We start from the raw sequence: 19,482 nt of genomic DNA on the forward strand, positions 1-19,482 counted from the left end.
TTTGGGATAGTTACTGGATGTGTGAAGATAGTTGTGGTTATCTGTCAGTTTCTAGTATTTAATTGCTTTGATACAGAAATAAAATCCACTCTGACCAAACACCTCTAGTTGTGTACACTGCGAACAGAGAAGGCAGATAGGATAGCATGCTGTTTAACGTGAACACTTTTTTTTCAGAATAGACATTAACTGAGGCTTTTTCATGCACAGTTGACTTTATATAAACTGATTGACACCTTTGGGGGTCGTCTTTCCACTGACTCATAATTTTTCTCACTCCTGAAAAAGGCTTCTGTACACCCAGTATTCTCTAGTTAAAGCTGAAAATTCAACTCATCATATTTACACAATAAAAAAAATCCATTCTGTCTTGTTTTTAATTGCAAACCTCCTCAAGGGACCAATTCTCCTGCTTAGGAGGCAGCCTTGTGCCTTCTACTAGAGAACCAAGTGCAGTCAATTATGGTAATGAAATGTCAATAAATATAAAAATTTAATACAGTCTGCTCTTAGTGAGTGGCAGATGAGGACTTGCCTCCCAGACAAATTTGCTGGTGCTGCAAATTTTAAGTGCACCTGAAAGAGTAGCTGGTTGCCTGAGAGCTCTCCAGTAGAGGGAAGGTGGGACATTCAGACACCTATTGGGTTTTTCCATTATAGTATAATCGCAGCAGTAAGGCCAGTAATATTCTTGAAATCCATCCAAACATCTGAACTTATTATGAGAAAGTGAAGATCATATTTTCACCCATGAAGATTCTGAAATTGGTACAGCACTGAGAGATTTTTTTCCCCTAACAAAGCAGTACAGTTACAAAAGGAGAAATTAAGTTGTGAATGAGATGATTTTCCTGTGAATAATTTCACAGCAGTAAGCAATTAGTATCATGTCACTACTAGAAAATTGCTGTTCTGACGGATATGTTAACATTACAATTTTTTATTTACTGAAACGATTAATTTATTTTGGTGATTATGGTGGTTTGTGGGATGCAGCTTGGGCCAGAGGCAAGAACACAGGGTTGCAAGTCAGACTCCTGGGTTCTAAATTCTGGCTTTTTCACTGACTTTTTTTTTAAACAGCTCTGGTGTGTGATGTTGAAACTTGAAATTTAGCAGAGAGAATGTCTCCTTCTTACAGATAAGTGGGCAGGTGAAAATAGGCTTTTATTTATCAAAGCTACTTTATAAAAAAAAAAAAAAGTACTTTGTGCATGCACACCAAGTTTTGTAATTCAGAGCATGAATTCCAACATTTGATTCTTTCTGCACATGTGAGGATAGTGTAGGAAAGTTCATAGGCAGTCCTAGCTCCTCTACAGAGTAAATCAAGTACATACCAACAAAGGCAAACCCCCAAAGCAGTCCTGCTTTCCTCCCTATATAAAGAAATCTGCTACATTCATTGCAGCAGTTGAATGGTGTGTTATGGATGAGGCTGCTGTCTGTATCACTCCTGCTTCACTCCTCTGAGAGAAATTAAAGTCCACTAGAATTCACTAAAGCAAACGGGAATTCATTGGCTTGACAGGGGTTGAGAGAGATAGAAACCACTCCCACAGCCCTGAGAATTTCTATGGGACTACAGTTGTAGTTCCAATTTATGGGCTGGAAAAGAAGACACTGCCCCTAACTGTCCCATTTATGGAGGTTGCCAGAAGCTGCACCCCTCCTCTCAAACACCTGGCACCAGTCTCCCCTGGATCAATGTACTCAGAGCAGGCATGGAGCCCACTTCCTTGGTACACAACAGGAGCAAAGGCCACCCTATGAGGCTCCTCTACCAGTGCCCTCCAAGCAAGGGTACCAGAGTATTTCCTTAGTACAGAGGGCCTTGTACAAGACCTCTGCCAATGGGTAAATTTCACTCAGTCACTCGGTTACAGTGAAATGTTATCTGAAGTTGAGGGTGGATTTCATCTTATAATAAATAAATAAATAATAATAATTAGCTCCTATGTAGCCCTTCTCAAACATAAATTTAAAAGTGCTTTCCACTGAAAATTCCTTTTTTAAAGTACAGGCTTCAACTTCAGAGCAGACAAGTCAGGCCAGATTCTGCCTTCATTTACATCTGAGCAACCCAACTGAACTCAGGGATGTATAAATGAGGGCCAGATATGGCTCTTTATATTTTAGGTACAGTAACCTTTTTGATCCTCAAAATAAAGTCCTATGGTGAAAGCCTGGCCCCCATTAAAGTCAATGGCAACATTCCCATTGACTTTAATTGGGCCAGGATTTCAGCCCCTTGAATCAAACTATTTTTATGCTCCGGTTGGTAATGGCACCAAATGTTCCCGATCAAGGATCAGATATGCACTGTACACACACACAATGAAAAGATGGTCCCTGTCCGAACAGTCTTACAATTACAATCTAGATATAGGATGAGAGACAACAGTTGGATACAATGAACAACTGGAGGAGACAGTTTTAATAACACATAGTGTCATATCAAAAATATTTTGTCTTTTACGTTAGTACAAACCAATACTCAAAAATGTTGTTACATACCATAAACTCACATGCTTTACACCAATAACATTTGAAAAGTACAATGCCGTGCAAGAATAGGTTTCTAAACAAAATCTTCTTGATTTGATTCCATAATTATTTTGAGATTAAAGTAAAATGTTTTACTTCCTGGGGTATCTCACTTGCATAAGATTTCTTGAGACTCTCCAACTGGACATGATATCTGGCAATGATAATCAGACAAAAATATGACTTTCTTTTACAGATGGATTATTCAGTAATAGCATCTCAAGCAGGAGCCACCCTCAACAACCTTATGAGCCACGCACAGGAGCTAGTAGCAAAGCTTCGTTCCCTGCAGTTTGATCTACGAGAGTTTGTGTGTCTCAAATTCTTGGTGCTCTTTAGTTTAGGTAGGTAAATCCTGTTATTTGTGCATTATTTAATACTGATATTGTTTTATTAAAAATCTTTGGCTTCATAAAATGTTTTTTATTTTTTTCCTGAAAAAATGAAGTAAGACTTTGAAACATATTTTATGATGTTCACAGTAACCTGGAAATTATTTTTGAATTATCACATTTGGGGAAATGCTATAGAATGTAGGAGGGATTTACAAAATAGAGTCCTGTGAAAGTGATTCTATGGGATTTAAAAGGGTATGATATGCTTTCAATGTGTACTTTAACATGCTATAAAATTTTAAACCAAATTTTACTAAATTTTAAAGGAGGGTTCAGAAAAACTATAGAAAGGCATAATTTTGTGTTGAATTCTATAAAGCAATTCTGTAAGAGCTGGTTGAAATATATATGTATTTTGGAAGAGCGTGCATGGTAAGTACACACAGTCTTGTTAGCATTTTGGTGTCAGTATTGCAACACATAAACCAACAATGTAACTAATAGTTTTTAAAAGCACAATGAAAGGCTCTATTAAAGTGCAAATAAATGATAGTCATTTTATGAAAGATCTATCCAGGAAATAGACTTTAAAGAGAAGATTATTTTGTACTAGTGGAAAGGCCTTAGAACGGAAAAGATACCTATGCGAGACAAATTAGTTAAATCAGTGCTCCCAATGAATCAGTCAAGAAAAATCACTCTTGCCAGGAATAAAAAAGGGATTAGAGAGATGGATTCTTATTGATTTCCGGAGACCAGATTTTTCTGCCTGTCTTCTGTTTTAGGTGTTCATTTTGTTGACTTAATAAAGCCGGCAAATACAGTTTTGCCAGGTGAATTTATTATATGCTAGCAGACAGCTGAAGGAGGAGACTTAAAAAATATAAATACGGCCAGATCCAGGCATCCCTCCATAGACAAAAATCCCATTTATATCAAAGGACATTTTGTCCAAACAGAAGGTGCAGGGACTGAGCCAAATGTAACAAAAACAAATACCTGTAAATTGCAGCACTACTGATATTTTTCTTTAATTTCAAGTTACAAGCTCTTGTGCAAAGGAATAAAACTTTAAAAATAAAGAATTATTGCAGCACATGTGTAAATAAACTGCAGGAGTGAAATGACTGGGCAGCAGCATAAATCCAAGAGCTACGTCCTAATGTTCAAAGTTGTCTCCTAGTGCCTTGCACTCTTCTTGGACTTGCCATACAGCATTTGTTGAAAACTAGAATGTTTGTGAAGGAAACTCATTTTAAATATAGGCATCTTAAAGAAGAAAAAATAATTTATGACATAGAATGTGTAGTGAAATAGCATAACCAGAAATGTTATTGAAAAAAACCCAACAATGTCAGCATTGGCAGGCATATTGGGTGATTGCAAGGCTTGTACATGCTCAATCCCAAAAACAAATGTGGTGTAATTTATCTACTGACCACAACACACTAACGTTCTATATTTAGAGATCTGTCTCTTCCCATATGTTAAGTTCAGAGAAGGAAAAGCAAACCTTTCTTGGCAGGAGTGGTATTGTCTTATGAATTAACCTGGTGTAAAGCAAGGCATCTGCTTCCTTAGGTCTAGTACAGTATATTTTTGTAGTCATTAGACAATGTTATAGAAAGGTCTGAAGAGACTTATGGCTTTTCCCTGATAAAATATATAAAGAAATTCATCTCACTTCAGTGGTATTTCAAATTAGCTGAATAAATTAATTACATTTGGAAAACACATTTATTTTAAGCGATCTTTACGTCTGATCATTATCATCTGCTCTTCAAGTACTTGCCATTCAGTTAGGAAATATTCTGCTCCCTGCCTTTATATTTTTGGCTCTTGGCCTGATTCTGCAAGGTGATGAGCTTGGCTTCAAAGCAGTTGAGGGCACACAGCTTCTTGCAACAGTGCCCAGCCCTTTGCAGAGACAGACGGTCTGATTATCCTCTCACTTATACTAGTGTAAGTTAGGGCCACCTCTGCTGAAATCAAATGAGTTACATATCCCTTTGAGAGGTCTAGTGCATCTGAAAACAGATTAACTCACAGGGCCAAATTGAGGCCTAGCACAGACAAGTGCAACATAATTGACGTCAGTAGAATGGCTCCTATTAACTGCATGCTTGAATTTGGCCCAATATTTGAAGCTAGGTGTTATCCTACTAAGAGTAAAATGTAAATATATTAATAATCATGATCCACATCATCATCAGAAGTTTCCACTTGAACTAAGGCAGAAATTTTAAATAGAATTATGAGATAATTAATATAGTAAACACAGATGTCCTTTCCAGCAAAGCACTTAAGCACATATTTAATTTTAAGCAGATGAATAATCCCCCTGAAGTTAATGATGTTGCTCACAGGCTTAAAGTCAAGTATGTGTTTAAGAGCCAGATTTTTGAAGGTATTTAGGCACCTAAAGTTGCAGATAGTTGCCTAGTGATATTGTTGATATCACTTTTCACTGCAGACTTAGCACGCCATTGCCACCCTTACTTCTGCCCTGCCGCTGCCCCCCTGAGGCTGACAGCCAGAGCCCTGCCGCCTCCAGGTGAGGGATTGGGGGTCAAGAAGGAGAGTCTGAGCTCAGGCTGCCTCCCAATGAAGGACTGAGTGATGGAGGAGAGGGACGGAGACCCCAATCCTGGGTGGTGGGGCTCCAGTTGTCCTCATAACCCCACCTCCCAGGTGTCCATGTCCCTTCTGCACAAGCCCCAGCCCAGCCACACAGGGCTGTCAGTCAAAGCTCTTCACGCACACACAAAAAGCGCAAGCACACAGCACCTCCCTTGACACATTCCCACACCTCCCTTGGGAGGCCTGCCCCATAGCTTGAGAACTGCTGGTCTAGATATAAAATTAAAGAAGTAGACTGTTAGTATCTACTAGTAAAGCGGTCCAAAGGGCTTGTGCAGAAAAATGCTTTTGATTGATTCCCAAGATAATAAAAGGCTGTTGAAGCTTAAATGAGAGGATTCATGTTGTAGTCCCATAGTCCAGCCAATCCCAAAGTTAGCTAGGAACCAGAAAACAGAGAGTTTTACAGATTTTCCTTGTTCCTTTTTTTCCCTTGCCCCTTTTGGCATCTATTTTCTGGGGCCTCCCACCCCTTTCGCGTTGTTTCTTCTCTTGTCACTTAAGACCCCTCTCCGAGCCCAGTCCCCATGGGTAGGTATTCATGTTGCTAGCCCACTCTGCAGTTCATGCCACCATGTCTTCACTGCTATTTTTATCTATGCTAATTACATTAAAGCTAGCACAAGTATGCCTATGCCAGTTACAAATCACAGCTTTGATCGAAGTCCATAGCCTAACTCACAACGAATGGAGAGCAGAGGAGCTGAAGGAGAGCAAATCAGAAGAGAGTCAGCAAGCCCAGGTATCTGGAAACAGCATCCCGTGACCCACAGAGATCATAAGACATTAACTACCACCAAAATAAATTAGACTGAAATCAATAAACCCGCCTTCTCTGCCACAACTAGATCAAGTCTCACCAAAATATAACTAAATTGTTACATATTTAATCCCTCCTACCCCCTGAGAAATTATTCTAGACATTGACAAAATGTAACAGTCCCACTTAAGCCTGTGCTCTTCATGGGACTGATCCTACACCCATTGAAGTCAATGGGAGTTTTGTATTTGACTTCAGTGGGCGCAGGATCACGCTCAACGAGCCTTTTATGGAAAATCCCATGGAATTTTATGGGGATTAAACAGAGTTCTGTTGAAATTACCTTCAACATTTATAGAATTTAACAAGGAATGGGATCCTTCCTGTGGGATTTTAGAAACATCCAATAGAATTCTACAGCAAGAGTATAATTTTCTATAAAATGGTCCAAAACCTATAGAAAAATTTTCTATTAAACTCTATAGGGCATTTCCAAACAGGGCAGCAAACTATGGTCAAAAAATAACCAGATACCACTTGATGTCATTTTACAGGGAACTGAAGACCGAGATGGGTCAAAATAGTAGAAAATAGATACTTAAATATCCTAATTTCTCAGAATATTTCTACCTACAGATCCTGATTCATCAACGGGTTCTGAGCTTTCAGTTCCCCTTGGAATCAATGGAACTGGAGAGTACTCAGCATGTCTTACATGTAGTTCAGCATCTCACAGGATTAAGTCCCTAATGTATTAACATCCCATGCACAGATTTTCCATCTCCAAACACTGCACCTAGAAAGCAAAGTAGCCACAGGTACTAACTGTTTATTGTACTGCCACCCAACCCTTAAAAATTCATATCTAAGTAAAGTAAACAGCACACACAGAAACAGCTATCAATTCCCCCAACAAATTTAAACATCTAACAATTAAAATACTAGTTACAGCTTGCTTAATAATAACAGCTAATATAAACAAAGCTACAAACATATGATTCGTTTCCAAATCCAATAATGTCAAAAATATTCCTCTTCACATACGCACATGAACAGAAAAGTGCATGTATTTTAGCAGCAAAACAGCATTGTCACCTTGTTGCTTCACTGACTAGCACTAACATTTTGCAACCCTAAAGCAGAAACAGATAAATACAGCATACCTTGGATGAAATCCTCACTCCCTTGAAGCAAATAGGAATTTTGCCACTGACATCAATGAGGCCAGGATTTCACACTTTAGCTCTAAATTAGGTCCCCTTTCTACAAAAGAAGAGTTCAGATTAATTTTCCATTAACTAAATGACTAATTTAAAATGGACATTTTAACAAGCAAGCAGGTTTCTCATAGGAATACTTTCTATCATCTTCTCAGGTGCAACAGATCTTTTCTTTATTGCTGTCTAGTATTTTTACAGTCAAGTCATTTAAACTGAAATCCAGCCATTGTTTTCCTTTTACCAAAACTTCCTATTTGTTGTGCTAGCTTTCATCATTAGAACTGAGCAAGGATTTGTCAACACTTCCATCAGAACAGTTTGTAGAGTGAAATGCCAATAGTAAGAAAGTTAGACATCATTTGACCCATGTCCAGCCACTTGTTTGCCTGAGGAACTTAATGCTAGAATAAGCAGCAACTGACTGGTACTTCTCTCATCACTGTCAGAACACAGATAAATGTACTTCATTTAAGAAATGAAGGTTTTATCAATGGGCAAATAATTGCAGAGCAACTATTGATCTTGCATCTCACTTAACATGAGGCAACAGGGACTTGTACAAATGGTAAACATTTAATCATTATGTATGGCAAACAATTGGCTATTAAAGAAAGCCTTAGTTTTCAAGCAGACCACCATGTCACATGGGGAGACAATTGTGATTCACTCTCCCTGGATGTTATATTGTTCATTAGAGATGTGCCCCTTTTCGCCAGATAGGAGCAATATTAGCAAAGGAACCTGTACTTATGTCTGTGTATTCTCTGCAGTACTCCAGCACAGATGGGAGAGGACAGCTCTCATTATTGTACTCCATCATTTGCTTCTTGGAAAGCACACAGAGAAATCTGTGCAGCAACTCTTTTCAGTTGGTTCCAAGAGCTCAGCAGCAGCCTGAAGCTGGAAGAGCATTTTGTGATTAATTATTACTATTATTTACTTATATAGCATCCACAGTGCGCTGAGTGATTTACAGACAAGGAATGGTCCCTTTCTCCAAAGAGCTTACAATCTAAACAGACAAAAGCTAGGGGAAAGCATTCAGCAACGAATAGTGCTAAAGCTTTGTGGTTCACATGTAACTTGTCACTTCCAGTTTTTGCTGAGGGTTTATTTTTTATCACAAGATTAGTTAGCCCATCTTGGGTGAGGAACACTAGGATATCATTTGGAAGTGGTATGTTTTAAAGAGGGACGTGAAGGGGGCATGTGGACTGGTTTGTGGTGGGAGTTACAAGGCTTAGGGGTCCACAGATCTGGGAAGTGTGAGATGGGAACAAAGTGGTCAGTGAGTCATGTGGCTTGAGCAGGGCAAAGGGGTCTGAGGAGGGAACAGAGAACAATATCAGATAGCTAGACAGAAACTAATCAGTGCAGAGGTATATGATCCTCAATTTGTTATCACACACAGAGACACAACCCAACAAACAGACCTTTACTGCAGCTTCCTGCATCTACCACACTTGGTCCCAGCCACTTGGATTTTCTGGTTTGAATTTGTTAAAGGCACAGTTCACTAAAGGTGCTATAAATTTGGGAACATAAAATAATAGGAGGAAAGATTAGGTCAGACAAAGTTATTTCCGGAAATTCTATTTCCAGCGTGCAAGTTACCTAAGACTTTCTGTGCCTCTATTTCACCTTCTGTAAAATTGGAACAAAAATAGTTCTTTAATCTTAACAGCTGTTGGGAGGCTCATAGATAATACTCCTAATACTTTGTATTTATATAGCAAGTTTCATTCAAAGAACTCAAAACAGATGCTACAAGGTGGAAGTGAAGTATACTGTGGGACAAATTCTGCCCCCAGCAGCTAATGCAGATCTCTAATTGAGTTCAGTAAAAGCTGACTGTACACATGCATGCAAAAACAGAATTGTTGCCTTAAATATGCTTGATTCTTATTGAAAGTAACAGACAGTACTTATGGTTTAATTTAATCTTATTCAGAATGCACATCGTGGTCATCCAGATTTATTGTTTTACCTTTGACAGCTTATAAAATATGCCTCTTTAGAACTGGTCTAATATTACGATGGTTTTTAGTGATAACCATTGGAGGTCTTTGTAATGTATTCATCACATACTGTTACCCGAGTGCATTAGAAAAATTGTATCTAGTGAACTCAGACAAGCAAGAGGAATATCCTGGGGTTCTCAGCATTATTAGCACGCAGACATGGCTTTTAACTTTCCCCATATGATAGTCTAATTTAGAAAAAAATACTGTATACTTGTCAAATAGATGCACATATCTTGATCCTAATGTCTAACTAATGTATGCATCTGAGGATAATACTGGCAAATAAACATTTCCTTAAATTTATGTAATCATTTGGAATTCAGAGAGGATTGATTAGCATTCAGGAGATGTGACCATTCAATATTTACACCATAGAGACTTGGCAGAAGCAAATAATTGTACATAAAGCTGATGCTTGTCTTAATTAAATGCAGTATAATAGGTGTTGGGGTTGTTGGGTTTTTTTTTTTCTTTCTAGTGAACAAAGCAGTTGAGCCATGGGCAAATATAACTCATTTTGAAGTTCAGAGTTTAAACCTAATCAATATGTATTTATATCAAGGGAAAGAGTTAATTTCATTTATTATGAGATGGCAGCTGGCTGCAATAGCTGAAAACACCATATATTTAAATATATTTTTCCAAACAATAGTTTGACAATATATTTATCCCGTGTGATGCTTGTTACATTAATAGTGTTGTTTACTCAACTGATGGTGTTTAGCATAGATAGTTTACATTCCCTGTTCTTTACTCCCAGCCTAAGAATGACTTGCACAAACAAGGAGACACTTCAAATTCATTGAGTTGGTTTCTTATTAGTGTAGAGTTGCCCTGGTTATCAAATAAAGGTTTAGTCCTGCAAATATTTACTAGTGTGAGTAATCCCACTGAAGTCAATGGGATTATTCACGTTTCTGGAATCAAGCCCTAAATGTGCTCTAAATGGAACTGGTGAGATAGCTAATAAATGTTTTTTAGGCAGGTCATAGTAAGTAAGTGCAGTTTTAATGAGGATATTTAATTATTGAACCATCACCTAGGAACATGGTGGATTCTCTGTCACCTGAAGATTTTAAATCATGCCTGGATGTTTTTCTAAAAGATATGCTATAGCTTAAATAGAAGTTATGGGTTTGATGGAAGAATTACTGAGGGGTGGGGTTCTTTGACCTGTGTTGACCTTAAAGTCAGACTAGATGATCATAATGGCCCTTTCTGGCCTTAAAGTCTATTAAAGTAAAGTTTGTTTGAACTGGGTTGGACCAATAAAAATATTTCACATATTACTTTTGTTTATTTTCTATTTGTTTGATCCTAATTGCCATAGATTTGAACACATTTAGGATTAACTCATGTTATGAGGGTTTTTCCCAAGGGGATGGATGTCAGGAGAATTGTTTTCTATTACTGACTGTCACAAATTCACAATGTGGCTTTGGACAATTACTCAAATGATGCCTCAGTCTCCTTATCTGTAAAATGGTAATAATATCTACCCACCTTTGTAAGTAATAATGAGATCCTTGGATGAAAGATGCTATATAATTGAAAGTATCATAACCAAAATATCATCTGGCACTGAGAAAGGGTCTGTGTGAGTGAAGGAAGTCTAGACAGCTTGTGTAGATTTACTGGGGACTCTGAGAGGGGAAACTGAGGCAAGCATGACTGTCATGCCGCAGCCTGTCACAGGAGGGCACTCCAGGCAGGGCTGCCTTATGACAGACTCCATAAAAGTCACAGCTATAAGTCCCTGATTAAAGAATTTTATGGATGTTGGGGGAAGTCTTTTTCTTTATAAATTGTGTAACATATTGTCCTGAAGGAGTTACCTTCTACATTTTCATGTCAGTGGGAATCAAGGGGCTAACCTATGTGGAACTCTTTGAAATTCATCCTTTCAAAGCTCACTTTTCACACCCGAACACTTACATTCCATATATTGTATGGCACAAAATGACACGTACTTGACTTTCCTTTGCAACTTTATATCAAAACCTTCTTTACTACTCTGGCCCTTCTAAATTCTATACAGTAACTCCTCACTTAACGTTGTAGTTATGTTCCTGAAAAATGTGACTAAGTGAAACGATGTTAAGCGAATCCAATTTCCCCATAAGAATGAACGTAAAAGGGGAGGGGGGATTAGGTTCCAGGGAAATTTTTTTTGCCATACAGTACAGTAGTATAGTTGGGAGGTGCCCCCACCTTACCCCACACAGGCACAGCCCACTGGCACTGGAGACAATGAGGCAGGCAAGGAGGCTGAAGGCTAGGAGAAGCACATTGCACAGCAGCAGCGGCAGCTTCCCCTTCTCTGCAAGCACCAGGGGCAGAAGGCTCAACCCTCAGCCTGCCCACACTACCCCTTCCCCTAAGTCCCCATCCTTAACCCACCTCTTCTTCCCCCCACTCCTCTCCCTCTACTCCGCACGCCGCATCCTCCCCGCTCTCTCCGCTGCCTCCTGCCCGTGACAATCAGCTGGATTGCAGCGTTCAGGAAGCAGGAGGGAGCAGGGAGGAGCGAGGACACGGTGCGCAGGCTCCAACTCCCTCCCCTGCCTCCTGAACACTGCAAGCCAGCTGATTGCTGCGGGCAGGAGGCAGGGAGGAGGTGCACCACATCCTCACTTCTCCGCCCTCCCTCCTGCCCATGGCAATCAGCTGGCTTGCAACGTTCAGGGGGAAGGCGGGGGAGGAGCGAGGACTCAGCGCTCAGGCTCCCCCCTCCCTCCTGTGGCAATCAGCTGGTCTGCGGCTTTCGGGAGGCAGGGAAGGGAGGGGAAGCCTGAGCACTGAGTCCTCGCTCCTCTCCCCTTCCTCCTGAATGCCACAAGCCAGCTGATTGCCATGGGCAGGAGGCAGGGGAATGTAGGGGAGCTGAACGGGGGACTGCCTGCTGTGGACAAAGCAGGCAGGCAAACGATGTTATAGCGAAGCATTGCACAACTTTAAATGGAGCATGTTCTGTAACTGAGCAGGGACGTAAGATCGAAACAATGTTAAGCGAGAGGATGTTAAGTGGGGCGTTACTGTATAGGGAAAGAAATCAAGTGTCTTCCTTTTACTTCATCCATCATAACCAGCAACAAAAAGTCAAATAATGGGAAATGAATCCTGATTCCTGAAGTTGTTACAGATGCTAAATGATGATGTGTGGAGTGAGGATTTTGATAAACTGGGTTGCCCATGCAAGACTACTCTCTGCTTCTTATTCGGCAAGCTGACAATTTTTTAGTCCAGCCTTCCATGCTGGTTTCCAAACACTGTACAATCAGCTTAGAAGAAAAATAGACACTAAAATTTGTTTTCTACTTACCTTTCTTCAAAGAGTTTCTAAATCTATATCTGTTCAGTGTCTATGAAAAAGGAAAATTATTTTAAAGGAGTAAAATGAACAGAGGTGGGGGGTTAATAAATTATGAGGAGGAATTAAATCAGCCATTTTGGTTTTTAATCCTTTATAATTCACCTCAGCTCTGGATGTTAGTGTCATGGTTAATAAACTCCTCAAAAGGAAACACAGGCTCCCTTCTGTTTTATGGTTACATTGATTGTGTTTTAACAAGTGCACTAAGCCAAAATTATATAGAAATTAAATAAAAATCAATGCAAATGAATGATGATATTTGATAAAACACAATGAATGATGCAGATTCACCTCGTTGTAACTCCACTGAGTTCAACGGAGTTACACCAGGCATGAACTACTCCCGATATGATCACACCACCTTTGGGGAAGGGGGGATGTTAAAGACAAAAAAGCCTGCAGTTTCTTTCACCGCATTTTTAAAAATGCAATTTTTTAAACAAAAGAATCAGATGCTGAAAAGAAAATTAGGTCACATATTTGTTAGATGCAGTTTTGTCAGTAATTAGAAACATGGGTATCCAAGTGATGTTTGTATTCTATACTGCCTTTATATGCATTCAGTGGGGATTTCAGAACAAGCCGACTAGCATCTTCTGCAATCACAGCACCAAGGGACTTTATCTATCTAATGAATGTATAGAATGTCAGTCACTGTACTATTAGATGCTTCCCCCACTGCTAACAGCTATACTGAAAACATCAACAGCACAGATCCACATTTGGGTCTGATAGGTCACTTTGGAATTTGTGCATCATATATGGCTTTAATGTAGATTACATATGTTCAATGTTTGCATGGTACTGGAGTGTGTGTTTGGGGGGGTGGGAGGGAGGGAATGAGCATACATACACAATTTTCAAGTACTGTAAGCAGAAGCAATAAACTCCTTAGACCACTTCCTCAGTTTTGGTGTCCAACGCCCCCAATCCAGCAAAACGTATCCATTTGATTAATTTTGAATGTAATAGGCCACCCCACATTTTTAAAGGTAAGCATGATCTTAAGTGCTTTGCTGAATTGAGACATAAGGTAATACTCTGAGAGTATGAATAGATTCTGAAAGTAATTGTGCCAGGCTGAGAATTAAATATTTTTATGTAGAAGTAGTCATTAGAACTGGTAATAATTCCCCCATCACTCCCGCCCACAGAGTAAATTAAAAGGTTCTTGCAAATCCTTACTCCTGTAAGTAAGCATTGTGTCTAGTTACATAAGGAAGGATTGGCAGGATCTGGCCATAATATCTAACTTGCAGGAGTTTGCAGTACTAAATATATGAAACCTTTTAAAATCCTAACAGTGATTTTTCCAGCCAATTTCCAACATCTCGAGAGTTTGTTTACAAATATGAATTTACGATGAGGTGTAGAAGGGAACAATGAAGTGCTGTAAACAACTATGAGCTAAGTCTGAAATATGGAACAATCTAGCCTAGGGATTGGCAACCTTTCAGAAGTGCTGTGCCGAGTCTTCATTTATTCACACTAATTTAAGGTTTTGCATGCCAGTAATACATTTTAATATTTTTAGATACCTTTCTATAAGTCTATAATATATAACTAAACTATTGTTGTATGTAAAGTAAATAAGGTTTTCAAAACATTTAAGAAGCTTAATTTAAAATTAAATTAAAATGCAGAGCCCCCCGGACTGGTGACCAGGACCTGGGCAGTGTGAGCGCCACTGAAAATCAGATCACGTGCCGCCTTCGGCACACATGCCATAGGTTGCCTACCCCTGATCTAGCCCAACAAAGGCCCATTCCACACTGGGATCAGAGCTGTTAGCTACAAATGTGTTTAAATACAGTGTGAACACAGATGATCACCTGAAAGCCAACATAAACTTGACAGTCAGCCTCTAAGGAGGGACACACTGCAGAGTGTGCCAAAAATCCCCATCTTATTTCTCTCATCTCGCTGATGCCTGACTATGGCTGTAGCAGCCCTGCCAGGCTGTGAGCATAGCAGTGCCTTCTCCAGCTGTAAATGGCAGCTTTTATTCCTGCCATCTGCTGGCCAACCAAATGTATACTGCCTGCCTCATGGCTGTGCAGCAAGAGTGGACGTGAGCTCTGCTTCCCACTGCTGAGAGGTCTGATGTGGAGAGCCATGCAAGAGCATAGCAGCAGTAGCTCCAGCTTCATCCTGGCTCTGCATCAAAAGACTCTTTGCAGGCAGGCTGAAGAGATTCTTGGGCCTATCTTACCTACAGCCAAGAACATGCAGCTGGAATTAGCCATGGTGGAGACAGGAATGCAGGCTGGAAAGCAGTTAAGAACTGAAGTAAAGAGCTGCACAAAGGAATCCATTTGCAGTGCACAACAACTACTTTTATTGCTCCTAGAAAACCTGTGTACAATGCTGCATATTCTTAAGCACCACCTTCTAGCACATTATTTAACTAACGACATATATACAGACATCTCATTTAGAGAGCACTCTTGTAACAGTGGGGATGGAGGTAGTTAAAGGAGACATGTAATAAAGGACCTGGGAGAGAGCGAAGGGGGGACAACCTGGAAAGAGAGACAGAAGGGGGAGAGACCTGAAAGGGGAGAAAAGAAAGAAATATGGACCATGGGTGGAGTAGAAGGAACAACTGTGGCAGTTTGAGTGGCTTCCTAGCAAAGGAGAAAGCAAAAGTAATGGGTGGATCTGAAGGAAGGAAAGGAAAATGGAAGCAAGCGCAGACGAACAAGAGAGAAGGAAGTTCAGGGAGGAAAACAGATGGGAGGAAAAAGAGCATATCAGGACAAAAAAGGAAGTGGTGAAAGTGTAAAAGATGAAGGGTAAGAACAGTATGGAATGAGGGTCAGAGGGAAAGATGGCAAGAGAATGGAGGGTGGTCATGGGAAAGAAGTCTGAAAATATGAAAAGGCAGGGAGGAGAAAATTGGCAGAAAGGAAAAAGAAAAATGGAATAGAGCTCAGAGTAACAGTGAGAGATGGAGGGAGAATGAAATAAATGAACAGGAAAGGAGCAATGGAAGAAAGCGCAGAAACAGACTTCAAGACTAGTAGTTAGATGCAATTTCTTTGGAGCAGGGACTGTCTTTTTGTACTGTGTTTACAGCACCTAGCCCTGTTGGTCCTGGCTCGTGACTGGGACTGTCAGGCACTAAAACAGTACAGATAGATAATTATGTATATGAGCTCTTCAGGGCAGAGGCCCTATGTCTGTATCTGTTTGTACAGTGCCTACCACAATGGTGGAACGTGCAGCAGAGAGTGAGCAGAGTGAACTAGCTTTAGAAGCCCCTAAAATACTCAGTGCAGTTTCCAAAACCTCAGCCTGCACAAGAATCATTCATTGTCCTTAATTATTGGGGATATTCTTAACTAGCTTTTAGAAATTAAACTCAAGAGTTTATGCAAGAAATATACTTTGAGCATCATCACCAGACAGTGACTTTCAGAGCCCTTTGGAAATGTGGGTCCCAGTATACTCCTCCACTTGCTGATGTTGAGCTACAGAAGGGGAAAAATGCCAAAATGGGGAGTGGCACCTCAACAGCACCCTCTCCATTCTCCCAACTGCAGGAAACCCTTCATGGGGGTGGATTGCTTGGGGACAGGGAAGGCAAGGACTCTAGGCCTCCTCCTCACAATTCCTCTCCAAAAAAAAAAAAGAATAAATTACTGTAAACAGACTCTTCTTCAAAGGGCAACTGCTGTCCAAGTTCAGTAGGGAGGCAGGTGATTTTCTGAGGATGTCTGTTCCCTTTGTGGATACCCATTTTTTCTGACAGATGTCCAGGCTCACAGAGATGGAATCACCTGCTGCTTTTCGGAGGGCTGAGAGGGCCAAAAATCACACCCTGAACTCTTTAAAAAAAAAAAAAAAAAAAAAAGCTAGAAGGGAATGCTACAAGTGCAGGAACATGGGTAAAGGGCTACTGTGAGAGCCATAGAAGAGGTATAAATAATACATAAAGCTTCATCCAGCCAGCTATGTTATCTGGAGCTTTGCCCCCAGTAATATCCCATTTCTTTACCGTGGACCTTTACATTTTAAAAGTTTAGCAGTGCAATGAGACCATACAGTTAATAAAACCACAAGTAAAACTACCATAGCTGGGACAGAGGTGAAAAGGGAATGGAGCAGTTGAATGCATTCCTGGTAAAAACCTCACAAGGCATACTGTACAATTCAGACATATTTGTGCCCTGGAAACATTCTGCAGACACAGCAGCAGACACTTAAGAGCACCACCGATTATTCACGTGACTTCTGGCACTCTTTCAGAACACTGTGGAACCGGAAGAGGTTGTGGTAAACGTATTTTCTGTGCAGTTGTCTTTTCTGACAAAACAGCTCAAATATTTTGACACCAACAATAACCAATTCTTAGGCATTTCCTTTACTGAGAGCTGCAGACTTCTGCAAGTTGAGAATTAATGACAACTTACTTAAACCCTCTGTGCTCTTTTCTGGAAATAATCTCTTACAAAGTTCAAGTCCTACTCATATTCAAACCATATTCTTTCTGTCTCCCTTTGCAATAAGATGCAAAATGGACTCTGCCACAACAAAACAACTGAGCTTGTGGAAACTGTTACTTTGAAGATGAAACATTGTGTTGTGTCCGTTAGCACTATTACAGACAGTCAGTCTGTTAGAACATATTGGGCGATTATAGGGTAGTCTTTTCAGAGAAAGCCATGGGTTTCAAGTTAGCAGTAACCATCTATCAATTCCTGAGATTATGCCATGATTTACTGTCACAGCATCATGTATTCTCTGATTTTCTGCCTCCTGTGAAACATTGTGCTTTCCTTTTCTATTGATGTATCAACTATAATAGTTACAAGCAGCTACAGAAAAATCAATAGTGAACTTTCATTACTGTGCACATAAAGAGTACCACGCTGTGAGAGCACCTTGCTGTTAAATAGTCACCAACTGCAAGGTACACAATAAATGTCTGTTATTTCGGTCTAAATGAAGGATGTCTGAATTTGAAACATCAAATATGTGGGATTTTTGAGCAACTGGATCCTATGTCAAGTTACTCTAGCTGATAATTCTTTTACAGGGGTAGGCGCCAAAGCTGATTTGTCTTTTCTACACTGGGAACTGTTTGTTTGTTTTACCCCAAAAGCTGAACTAGGAAAGTAATATCAAGATGAAATCTTTCACTGCTTTTTTTGCAATAATTTAATTAAATTCAGCTGGACAGATATAGTGAGGGTTGCTTTAATGTTCACTAGTTCACATTCAGAAAACTTCCTCTGATTAAGGCGAACGGTATAATAACCTCTATGTTAAACACCCAGTCACCACCACCTACTAAAAAAGGTTCACTATAATATTACCAATGACATAGCAGATACAGAGATGGCATTTGGAATATTTAACATGTTCAGTGGCCTTCTGAAGTACACCTTGGAAGAAAGTAGTATGATTTTTAGATTAAATATGATTTACATGCCTCTGGGAGCACATTAACTTCCAATTAGTGAATGTAAATCAAGAATGCAGAGAAACAAAAGAAAATTTATGAGCTGATAGCCTGGGATATGATCAGGGCCCTTGGATTTCTCCAGCAGTTAAGTATCATTTTCTGCAACAAGGGTGGGAGAATGCTGCAGCAAATTTTAGCAGATCCTCTGGCATTTCTAGGATATGATCATGTATAACCAGAGATTCCACTGTTTGCTTTTGATTACCTTTGAACTTGAAAGTCTGCATGTTTATATAACACAAGGGTGCAGGTGTATACTTAAATTATATCCCACAAAACATATATCCCCCTTGTTTCAGTACTGTGATTTAATGGGAAAGCAATATTTTGCAGTCATGACCTCACATATGAAAGTAAGAAACTCAAGCTTCTTTAAAGATTTCTGTGGCTCCAGCCGGTGTAACTTTTACAGTTAATTTAGAACGATTAATGAAAATCTGTAAAAAAAAATGAAAATGAAAATATAAATCCCACTCTTTAAAATAAAATAGGAATGGGAAATGTAACCCTGTCCACAAGTAAACACTGCTGAAACTCACAACTGGAAAAATTCACATGCTCTGAGGTGCATTTGGACACTTACTTTCAAGTGGGACCTAGTCCAACTACCAGTCAGTTCAGCAGAAATACTCCTATTGATTTTAGTGGGAGTTGGATTGGGCCCCTAGAGGGGAAGCAGTAGGTGACAGTAAGCGGTGCACTTGAGCTCAGCCAAGTGCCCACCAGAACCCTGTGGAAGAGGAAATAGCAGTGGGAGATGGACTAGGATTAGAAGTCTTTACAGAGATTTGATAGTGGAGGCAGAATTAAGGGCCTGATCCTATGAGGTGTTGAGCACCCTGAACTCACTTTGACTTACTTGAGGGCATTCAGCAACTCACAGGATCAAGCTGTTTATCCACAGCAATGGTTCAGATTTGATTTGAGGTAGGAGATTTACTTAACCTGCTCATCCATCCCTAATTAGCCCTCATATTTACACCAGGGAAAACTTTTTAAATGAGCTCTGCTGCTCCACTGAAGAAGCCTATCTGATTAGATTTGTGACTAGGAAAATGAAGGAGGTGACTGAGAATTAAAGCTCACTTCATGAGAATGTCGTGTTCAAAATAG

The 19,482-nt window shown here is 39.8% G+C and overlaps 1 protein-coding gene across 1 annotated transcript in view; it reads left to right on the top strand.

Moving 5' to 3' along the window:
- Positions 1-19,482, top strand: part of NR5A2 (nuclear receptor subfamily 5 group A member 2) — a 104,542-nt gene that overhangs the window by 69,796 nt on the left and 15,264 nt on the right. Inside the window, exon 6 of the mRNA XM_050961450.1 lies at positions 2,744-2,891. Within this exon, the coding sequence (XP_050817407.1) occupies positions 2,744-2,891 (148 nt within the window). The remainder of the gene's footprint in view (positions 1-2,743; positions 2,892-19,482) is intronic.

This window comes from Gopherus flavomarginatus, chromosome 7 (genome assembly GCF_025201925.1).
Source record: "Gopherus flavomarginatus isolate rGopFla2 chromosome 7, rGopFla2.mat.asm, whole genome shotgun sequence".
NCBI lineage: Eukaryota > Metazoa > Chordata > Testudines > Testudinidae > Gopherus > Gopherus flavomarginatus.